Source organism: Pempheris klunzingeri, chromosome 18, assembly GCF_042242105.1.
Source record: "Pempheris klunzingeri isolate RE-2024b chromosome 18, fPemKlu1.hap1, whole genome shotgun sequence".
Classification (NCBI taxonomy): domain Eukaryota; kingdom Metazoa; phylum Chordata; class Actinopteri; order Acropomatiformes; family Pempheridae; genus Pempheris; species Pempheris klunzingeri.
In genome coordinates, this window is record NC_092029.1 from 14178698 (window position 1) to 14189465 (window position 10768).

At 38.9% G+C, this 10768-nt stretch overlaps 2 protein-coding genes across 2 annotated transcripts; both read left to right on the forward strand.

The window, feature by feature from the left end:
- The first annotated feature begins 1983 nt into the window (after positions 1–1983).
- LOC139218162 (cysteine-rich venom protein-like) lies at positions 1984–5184 on the forward strand. The gene is made up of 7 exons (XM_070849720.1): positions 1984–2072; positions 2322–2461; positions 2666–2756; positions 3465–3607; positions 3744–3838; positions 4512–4594; positions 5002–5184. The coding sequence occupies exons 1-7, from the start codon at positions 1985–1987 to the stop codon at positions 5127–5129; spliced, it is 768 nt and encodes a 255-aa protein (XP_070705821.1). The 5' UTR covers position 1984; the 3' UTR covers positions 5130–5184.
- Positions 5185–7694: 2510 nt separating this feature from the next.
- On the forward strand, positions 7695–9885 carry LOC139218122 (cysteine-rich venom protein-like). The gene is made up of 6 exons (XM_070849672.1): positions 7695–7706; positions 7935–8025; positions 8545–8687; positions 8847–8941; positions 9408–9490; positions 9758–9885. The coding sequence occupies exons 1-6, from the start codon at positions 7695–7697 to the stop codon at positions 9883–9885; spliced, it is 552 nt and encodes a 183-aa protein (XP_070705773.1).
- The last annotated feature ends 883 nt before the right edge of the window (positions 9886–10768 follow it).

A 10768-nucleotide genomic window follows, 5' to 3' on the forward strand; every position in this document is an offset into this window, starting at 1 on the left:
GGACACAAATATCCTCAGGGACCTTCAAACTGCTGCTGCTGCTACTGTTTATATTTTGCTTCTCCTCTCCCCAGTTCTGTTGGTAAATGATACAGCAATATCCACAATATACACAAATATCCTACAAGCTACTGCTGCCATTGGACCATTACACTTATTTTTATACTCTCATTTACATATTCTGATTTGTCTTGTCAGCCTTGTAATATTTTTTGTCCACTACGTGTTTGTATCTTGTTTTTTTAAAATCTTTTTTTGTACCCATCTTGTATCTTGTTTGTACTCTTGCACCTACGTGTAGTCTGCATGTTGCTCCAAATTCAAACTAGGGGTTCAGGGTCAGATTTTCAAAAGCCAGCAATCATATCAGAATTTCTTTGGACTAGGGGAAACGCAGATGGATGACAATAAAGTCCCTAAACTTTGAATCATGAATTGAATCTTGAATTAATTAGATAATCTGCTGTATTGCCAAAAGTAAAAAAAAAATATATCAGGAAAAATCTTATTGACAACCAGCACAGTGGGGCATCTGGAAGCTGTCCCCTGAGCCTCTGAATCCTGAATCCAGTAAACTGTACCTACTTCTGGAGAATGATGATTTTGAACGCTGAAGTGAAATCAATAATTGTGTGACTGTGTGAGTAATTAGAATGAACAGCAGGGACCTGAGCACACGCCCCAGGGGGTCGTTGGTGCTGAGTGAGCCCTCTCCCTCTGAGCTCAGCATATACCTGCAGGCCACCATGCCCTGATCATTTGCATCTTACTATATTCTGTACATATCCTGTATACTCAAATATCCTCAGGGACCCACGGCCGCTGCTGCTATAGGACTTTTATCTGGATATATATATATATATAAATATAAATATATATATATATATAAATTTAAAAAAATATATATATATATATAGTATATCTATATCTATCTATCTATCTATATATATATATATATATATATATATAGATAGATAGATAGATAGATAGATAGATAGATAGATATAGATAGATAGATAGATATTTTACACTCTCATTTATATTTTATTTATTGTCGTACCTTTTTATTTTTAACACAATGCTGTAACAGATTTTGCCCTGCATATTGCACAACATGTCTGTCATATTAGTTGGGCACCAGATACTATTACAAACAAATAAACATGCTGTATTGGCCCCTGATGCAAAACAGAAAGAAGGACTGAAGTAACATTCAGACTACAAGTAAGTGCAAGAGTACAAACAAGACACAAAACAAGATTAAAACACGTAGAGCATTACCCAAAACAAAATGAAATTAGAAGGCTGTAATAAAAAATAGAAAAGTATAGATAGAAATATAGATGAGATTAGAGAATAGTCTATATGTATGTTGTTAGCTGAGCTAAGTCATATCTTTACGTACATGGTATAACATATTTTTATTAAATGTTTTATGTATTTTACCATGCCTTTTGTTAAACTTTGAAAATGTTCTATGTGTCACATGGCTGCAAAAAAATCCCTTTGAGGACAATATAGCTTGATTTTGAGAGCTTAACAAACTGGATGTCAAGATAATAAACACTATTCACAAGCGGGTGTGAGCGAGGCAATAGGTAATGGACCCAAATGCAGACAACCCCTTCAGACAGTAACACTTCAGGGGTTTTATTGAAGAGATGAAGATACATATGCTGCCTAGTAAGTCCAAACAGAAGAAGAATTTAATTCCCTGGATAGCAGGAACAGCTATCGAAAGGTAAAAGGTTCATGCAGGCAGGCAGGTAGCCTACAGGTACAGGGGTCAAGTAACAGGATCCAGAGGCTCAAGGGCTTCAAGATATCCTACCAAACCGGTGAGAATGCTGAACAATTATAGGATTATTAGGCTAATAACCAGGATGCCCTGGAGTTTGTGTGTTCATTTCTAACGTGTCTGAGTGAGCCTGTGTATATAAATCACACCTGTTGCTCTCCCAAGCAGACAGTCCTGGACTCAACCATGACTATGTACACTTTCTCCGTCCTGTGTGTCTTGGGCCTCGTTGCTGTTCTTCAGGTGCCAGGCATCTCTGCAGGCTGGTTTGTAAGTGTCTTCTAATACCGAATTATACTGAGCGTTTATTTCTTAGTTTGTTATTATAAAAAAATCTAGCTTTTTAAAAAATGTCTTCCTTTTTGCTTCTGATGGGCAATAAACTAACCGTTATTTTCTCTCTCATCTCTGAAAACCCTACCTGAAGGATGGTAAGTGTTTGTAATTACTACTATTATATGATACGTTTTTGTATATTCATTCACATTAAAACTTCACAAAATCTTGTTTTTGGTTTATTTAGCCTTTAGCAGCCATGGGGGCGGCGGCGGCGGCGGTGGCGGCTCAACGGACATTACTCAGGCTGAAAAAGATGAGATTGTGCACAAGCATAATGAGCTGAGAAGAAATGTCCAGCCCAGTGCTAGCAACATGTTGGAAATGGTAACGTACTGATAATGTATCAAAATAATAATTTCAAATACATAGTGTGCTAGTGCTAGTTAGTGCTTGATTTGATATCGTACAGCGTTTTAGAAAGACATAACATTTTTTCAGATTTTCCAGACAAGCACGCAGGACTTTCCTGGTGTATATGCTGTAGTGGTTTACATCTTTAATGGCTGATCTGTCCTCTCCTCCCCACAGAGCTGGAATGAGGAGGCCGCAGCCAACGCTCGGAGGTGGGCCAACAGCTGCTCCATGAAGCACAGCCCTCGTAGCTCCAGAGATATCAGCAGTGAGTTCACCATAACATCTTTACATTTTTGAACCCATATCTAACAAAAAGTCTGGCCAACACCTGCGCCATGGGGCACAGCTCCAAGAGTGACAGAGTGATCAGCAGTGAGTTCATTATAGCACCTTTACATCTTTTAAACCAGATCTTACAAAACATCAGCCACACTGTAATTTTACAAGCACACAGATGAGTGAGAACTACTGTTACTTAACAAGTTTGAATAACATGTTTGTAAGCATTTTATTCTTGTCGGAGCATTTTAGACAAACTTAACTGAATCAACCATTAAAGTGAACCTAATTGTGGCTGCGTTTGGATTAAAAGTATAAAACGATGGATGTGGATTAATGAATTGTAATTTGAATGAATGTATCATCATCATGGTATATTATGGAAATTTTTTTAAAGTGCATCCAATTATTATTTTTTGAGATAGAACACAAATAAATACATTGTACAGGTTGTATGTCTTACAGAATTTTATGCAGGTATATCGCTAGGTTATCTTTTAAAGACAGAGCTAATATTTTAACTGCAGATCAGATCTTCCATATGTTTCATCATCAGGACCAATAGATGGATACACAGTAGGTTTTATTGACTTAAACCGCACATTAAGTGGCCTCTTGATTGTGAATTAAGTGCATGTTCATACTGGGTTTTAAGAGGACTAAAGAATCGCTCTCTCCTCCTGTTTAACTGTAGCCAGCGGCTGTGGTGAGAACCTGTACATGTCCAGCTGGAAGAACAGCTGGAGCAATGCTATCCAGGCCTGGTACGACGAGGTGAAGGACTGGCGCTACGGAGTGGGATCTACCAACGGAGGAGTGGTCGGACACTTTACACAGGTGAGCTCATGTATCACATTTTGATTGGTCTGGCTCAGTCGCATATATCTTACAAAACTGAAGAAGAAGCAGAAGAAGAGCTCCTGGTGATTTTATCTATATTTATATCTATACTTATGTCTTGTTCTCTGCACAGGTTGTTTGGTACAGGTCCAACCAAGTTGGCTGTGCCATGGCCTACTGTCCCAACGCTCAATACAAGTACTTCTACGTCTGCCAGTACTGCCCACCGTAAGTACAGAACATATTTTCTCTTAAGAAAGTCAAGCATATTTTTCACTTTTAGTAAACATTAACACCAGTTTTGTTGTTTCCACTGAGTATAGAGAGATAGAGAGAGAGTGGGAGATAATAGAGAGAATAGAGTGGGAGATAATTTATTAATGAATCATTAATCAGTTATCTGTTGATCATAAGTTACTCCTCACCCCTGTAAAACTGGTACATCATACTGAGTAGTTAGTAAGTAATGTTATTCAGGAACTACTAATTAACAATTGATTAATTATCAAGTTGCTCCTCGCTCATTTCTCAATAACTACCATAGTTTTGTGTACCATATTGTTAAGTGTTACCCCATTATCTAATATCAGCGGTATTTGTATCAAATGTTTGTATGTCCAAAAAGTGTTGATTTTTCACATAAATCATCAGCACATCATCAGATAATATTTTCACAATAATGTGAAAATCATCATTTAGAGACACTAAAGTGAAAGCTCTGTAATGCTCAGCAGAAATGAGGGAAAAAAACTACAATTTGTGTCTAATTTGTCCCCCCAAACCTTGCTGAGCAGTCATTAAAGAGTGACTAAAAAGTGCATTGCCTTCTCAAATCATATCAGTGATGATGTTTGCGCTGTGTGAATCTTTTATACTTATACTTTTATACTCTACATCACAGCGGAAACTACCAGTTGGCTCGTCCCTACAAGGCAGGATCCACCTGCGGTGACTGCCCCGATGACTGCAACAACAGACTGTGCAGTAAGTGACAAATATAGCACCCGAGTGACTGGAGTTTGGCTAACACCTAGCACCATATAAACATTTAATGGGTAGTTCAGTTCACACTATGACTGCATAGTTGTATGCAGATAAATGGGCATTTTTTAAGAGTAACTTATCACTAAATCCATTTTTCTGAGTTTGTAATTTACATGTACAGTCACTTGATCACACCATTTACTGATCCTGCTCCTATTTTATAGTGTTATTCTATTTTCGTATATTTTACACCAAAAAATGAATTGTTTTATTAACATTTGAACTTTAGTTTTGATTATTTGTCATTATCTAGAGGACATTATGTACAGGCCTTCAATCTCAAGTGAAATCTGTTCAATGGTTTCTTGTTTTTCTTATTTATGAATCATTTTCTCCGTCTCTTCCAGACAACCCCTGCCACTACACTGACAAGTACGGTAACTGTCCTGACCTGAAAGAGGAGTGGGGCTGCAGCAACAGCGACGTTGCCTCTTGGTGTCGCGCCTCCTGCAAGTGCACCAATGAGATCATTTAAATGCCACCTGTGGGGTTCAGGCTTTATCATTCAGTTTCAATAAATCTATGCAGCATTAAAACTTGCGTCCCGCTGATTTAATACTTCTGCTTGACCTGCTCTGTAATCAGCAGAAATTAAAGAGGCAGTTTACTTTGGCATGGTGCCTCTCTAGACAAACAATTGCGGCAGGGCCAGGTATTTAAGGTGTAAACTCACAAAGAAGGAGAACATACTTGATAGGGAGGTTTTGGCAAGAGTGTGAGGAAAAGTTAATTCCATGGTAATTTCCCAAAGCTGCACCACAAAACAACCACAGTTAAAGACCACACCTGCTTACTGTGGTGAATAATACAGATATATGTATATATATATAGATGTATAATGCTCTGCGGAACATATCCAAGATTTAAAAACCAAGACTTCCTGCAATATTTTGTCGAGTATTTGCTAACTCTTTAAAAGTGATTAATGTCCTAAGACCAATGAGAACAAAGTTTTTTGTTATTGTGATGCACTGCACACTGCTAGGTACATTTTGGGAGGGTTTCCTGTTGAATCCCGACTGAAAAGGAAACTTCCTGTTAGATAAGATGGTCACCTGACCTTGAAATGCGTTGCTTCCCATTTTCAAGGAAGCCTTGAGCAAAATGACAAAATGCTCAGTGGTGAAATGTAACTATGTACATTCAGATGCTCAGAAATTAGTGAGAAACAGCATCATATGCACCAGAGGTGCTTCTTTCATCCAACCAATAGTCCAAACCTCAAAACACTAAACATTAATTATGAAAAATAGTTACAAGGAAAATGAAACTCACACATTTCAGAAGCTGAAATCATTCAATCAGTTTAGTAGTTTTACATAAAAAAAATTACTTCAGAAACAGAAAAGTTGCTAATTATTTCTGTGTGACTTGACTAATAATTTCAGCTCTGGTTGCATGTATTTATAGGCATATTTATTAGGAAATATCCCATTTCATAAATTCTTAACTATATTGTAATTACATCTGTCAAATAATGGTAGTGAAGTGAAAAGTCCAATATTTCCCAATAATAATAATAATAATAATAATAATAATACATTTTATTTTTAGGGCGCCTTTCAAAGCTCACAAGGTCGCCGTACAGAATACACATAAAACATACAATATAATAGATAAAACAGGTACAATGAATTGTAAGTAAAAGAAGAGGCATGAAAAGGAAATACACAAGTACATGTATGTCAAAATTGTACTAAAGTACATTACTGGAGCTCTCTAGGAGGGACACCCTATATGCAGGTCAACACTGGTTGTCGAGGTGGGGTTACCTGTGGTGAAAAGGCTAAATTGGTAGATTATGTTACAGTCTGAGTTAACAGTGCAACAGCGAGCTACCCCCTTAACTACAAGATGTGTTTAAAATAAACAGGAATCATAGTGGAATCACATCAGAAAAGAAACAAATCAAAACAGCCAAGCGAGACATCGCTTGCCGCAGCGTCACCCCAGCAGCCTTCCACATGCCCTGCACTCCACGCAGCAGGGAGATACCCTGGCACTGTTAGCAGAAGAGCCGCTGCCTTTTACCTGACTGAATAAGATGCTAAAGCTAATGTTAAATTTCTGCTTTAAAGGGCAGTTCAACATGAGTGTCAAAGGTAATTGACTTGTTTTTTGAGCCAACCTCAAGTGGTCATTCGAGGAACTGCAGGTCGGCTTAGTTTTCCGGAGGGCATCAACGCTCAGACCGACCTCACTGCTTTTTGTTAATGGTTGAGTGGGTGTTTCCATCTGAAAAACCCAAAAAGGAGCACAGGTGGAGCTGCCCTTTAATTATCAAGGTTTAATGTAGATACCATGTTCTGTTTGAGATTACACCCCTTTTCCCCTCATAACCTTGCCACAAGCAGAACATACAGAACATACCGCATGCCCCTTTATCACAGTTATCATGAAGAGCACATATGCACAATGTAAATATGGTAGCTTTCCGTACATTGATTCACAATGATTCACAGGTGTCAACAGTGATAAAATGCTATCTTCAGTTTGGTTGAAATGGATGCCCTTGGGTTTGTGTGTTTATTTCTCATGTGTCTGCGTGGACCCATGTATATAAATCACCTGTGGCTCTCGTGGGCAGACAGTCCTGGATTCAGCCATGACTATGAACACTTTGGCCTACCTGTGTGCTTTAAGCCTCTTTGCTGCTCTTCAGGTGCCTGGCACTTTGGCAGAGGATGTGGAGCCTTTTAGCGTAAGTGAAATGAATTCTCCTCTCTAATAAAGAATTATATTGAAATCTATCTTTTTCACAACATACATTTCTTTCTTTTTGCTTCTAATGTGCAACAAACTAACCATATTTCCTCTCACATCTCTGAAAACTCTACCTGAAGGAGGGTAAGTGTTTGCAATCATTATCATTATGAGATTTAGTATATTTATGCCCATTCAAACTCAAAACTACAAAAATGTTTTTGTTTGTTTTTATTGTGTTTATTTAGGTACGGTGCTGGTCTCCTCCTCAGACCAGAGTGAGATTGTGAACAAGCATAATGCCCTGAGAAGAGGTGTCAATCCCACTGCTAGCAACATGTTGCAGATGGTAACATTGATAATGAATTAAAATGAATTAAGTGTTTCAAAAGCATAGTGTGCTTCACTGACCTTTACTCTGAGCATGAAGCATCAGTTGATCTAGCCTGTTAGTGCTTGATTTGATATCACACGCCCCCTCATGCAGCGTATCAGTAAGAAATAAAATGATTTTGCTGGTGTATATGCTGTGGTGGTTTACATATTTCATGGCTGATCTGTCCTCTGCTCCCCACAGAGCTGGAACAAGGAGGCTGCAGCCAACGCTCAGAGGTGGGCCAACACCTGCTCCATGCAGCACAGCCCTGCTAGCTCCAGAGAGATCAGCAGTGAGTTCACCATAACATCTTTACATTTTTGAAACCATACCTAACAAAAAGTCTGCCTCACAGACAAGTGAGAACTACTGTTACTTAACAAGTTTGAATGATGTGTTTCAAGGATTTTGTTCTTGTCGGAGCATAAAATCAACTGAAACAGCATTTTAGACCATCATGTGACACTGAACTCCACACAGACACCCAGACTAATGAGATTACTTAGAGTTAGCAGCTATTTAAGGCACTGTGTCCAGCATATCAGCAATATGCAATGGCAGAAACATTAAATATGTAATATGATAAAATAATAACTACAAATATGTAATGTGACTAAAATGTCATGGCAGGTTTTATAGATTAGTTTCATGTGGCAGTTTATTGTGTGATTTCTCTACTATTGCTGGGTTGAGCATCCAAATATGTCACCATTTAGAAACTTTATTAATGGGGAGCAATAGATGGATACAGGGTGGGCTTTATTGACTGGAAGAGGCCACATGTCCTCTCTCTCCTCCTGTTTAACTGTAGCCAGCGGCTGTGGTGAGAACCTGTACATGTCCAGCTGGAAGAGCAGCTGGAGCGATGCTATCCAGGCCTGGTACGACGAGGTGAAGGACTGGCGCTACGGAGTGGGATCTACCAACGGAGGAGTGGTCGGACACTTTACACAGGTGAGCTCATGTATCACAGTTTGGACAGAACTTGTTTGGTCTGGCTCAGTTGCCAACAAATGTGCCACCCACATGGTAACAATAAAAACAATTTCATACAGAGCATTAATGCCATGAGCTCCTGGTGATTTTGTCTTTTATGTCTTGTTCTCTGCACAGGTTGTTTGGTACAGGTCCAACCAAGTTGGCTGTGCCATGGCCTACTGTCCCCACTCTCAGTACAAGTACTTCTATGTCTGCCAGTACTGCCCACCGTAAGTACAGAACATATTCTCTTTTTCTCACTGCAAAGTCTGGCATATTTTCTCACTTTACTAACATGAATATTAGTGTGTCCGCTGCATTAAATGGATCCAAGATAAAATTCCAGTATGTAACATTAAATGCATTTGAGACTTAAGGAAAAACAAGAAAAGGAAACAAGTGTTTGTAACCTGATTGATTTTTCACTTTTCTGGTTAAAGTTTTATAGCTTTTGTACATTTGGCTTTCTCTAACAACTATTCGAATGAACATGAGATGAACACAAATGAGCGTATAAAAAGCTCTGCAGAAATGAGGAGGAAAAACTAATTTGCATCTAGTTTGTCCTTCCACACCTTGCTGAATAGTCAATAGTAACTCAAAATTGCTTTGCCTTCCTAGATCTTATCCATGACAGGTTTGGACTGCGTGAGTCTTTTTGCTTTTATGTTTAATATTTGTTGGTTTACATTACAGCGGTAACTACCAGTACGCTCGCCCATATCAGTCAGGACCCACCTGTGCTGACTGCCCCAACGCCTGCAACAACAAACTGTGCAGTAAGTGTCTTATATATAGTTTATTATAAAGATTACAGCCCACAAAGTCTAATTAAGCGTAGAGAGAAAAAAAGCTAAAAGTATCAACAGTGGTCATGAATAGTTCCGTTTCCTTAATTCGGGAACACTGCATTCCTGATCTTTATTAGCAGAGCAGCTAAGTAGTTCAGTGAGGTGGGCAGGTGGGCAACCAGTGACATCATTTCTGCATCCAATCTGAAGTGAGCTCAATGTTTTTTATTCATGAATCTCCTCCGTCTCTTCCAGCCAACCCCTGTCGCTACTCGGACAAGTACAGTAACTGTCCTGACCTGAAGCAGCAGTGGGGCTGCAGCAACAGCAACGTTGCCTCTTGGTGTCCCGCCTCCTGCAAGTGCACCAATGAGATCATTTAAATGCCATCAGTGTGCTCAGAGTTATCAGTCACTCACAATAAATATAAGCATAATTAAAGCCTGTGTCCCTCTGATTTAATACTTCAGTAATCAGCTGAGATTAGAAAGGAAATTTACTTTGGCTCGGTGCCCCTCTGGACAACTGCTGCCTGCAGGGCCAGGTGCCCTTTGACTGTATTTGAGGTGTAAACTCTCAAAGAGGAAGGAGAACATTCTTGAAAGGGAGGTTTTGGCAGGTGTGGGGAGGAAAAGTTAATTCTATAGCAATTTCCTGAAGCTGTGTCACGAAACAACCATAGTTTGAGACAACAGCTTCTTCTTCTGCAGTTAATAATAAAAACTACTAAGAATCTGTTTGCCCTTATGGATTATATTCACGTTTGAGTCCAGACCTCCTGCAATATTCAGTGTAGTATAGGCTACCTCTTTAAAATAAGTAACTGAGAAATGGGGGTGGGGGGGGGGGTGGGGGTGTCCATTCACTCCATACACAGTATATCTATTTTTAATCACATTATACCTCTGCTCCACAATATTTCACCTTATAATGTTGTTATATTTTTTCTATAGTTATTAGTTTTATTTAGCAATATTTCCACCTCACACACAGTGTTGGGTAGCATGGCAGGAACATTGCAGGAAAGTGTTTGTTGTGTGTTGTGCAATGAAATTAGTTGTCATGGTATCAGAAAATTATGACATTTGTGATAATTATATATATAATGCACGTTAATATTGTTGGGGAACAAAACATAAGGCCTTGGGCATCTAGATGTTCATGCAGTTGTTATTGTTATTGGTGGCAGAATCCTTAGTCATTAGTCATGTCAGGCTGCAACTTTCCTTTCCTTTGTCTGCTCATTTGCGAAGAAAAGACGCTCCC

What these genes read in the sequence shown, in the direction of transcription:
- LOC139218162 (XM_070849720.1), top strand. Translation starts at nt 1,985, where the DNA reads ATGACTATGTACACTTTCTCCGTCCTGTGTGTCTTGGGCCTCGTTGCT. An exon ending in CTAGCAACATGTTGGAAATG is followed by an intron (nt 2,462 to 2,665) that starts GTAACGTACTGA and finishes TCCTCCCCACAG; the next exon opens with AGCTGGAATGAGGAGGCCGC. An exon ending in TGGTCGGACACTTTACACAG is followed by an intron (nt 3,608 to 3,743) that starts GTGAGCTCATGT and finishes TTCTCTGCACAG; the next exon opens with GTTGTTTGGTACAGGTCCAA.
- LOC139218122 (XM_070849672.1), top strand. An exon ending in TAGCTCCAGAGAGATCAGCA is followed by an intron (nt 8,026 to 8,544) that starts GTGAGTTCACCA and finishes GTTTAACTGTAG; the next exon opens with CCAGCGGCTGTGGTGAGAAC. An exon ending in CTGCAACAACAAACTGTGCA is followed by an intron (nt 9,491 to 9,757) that starts GTAAGTGTCTTA and finishes CGTCTCTTCCAG; the next exon opens with CCAACCCCTGTCGCTACTCG.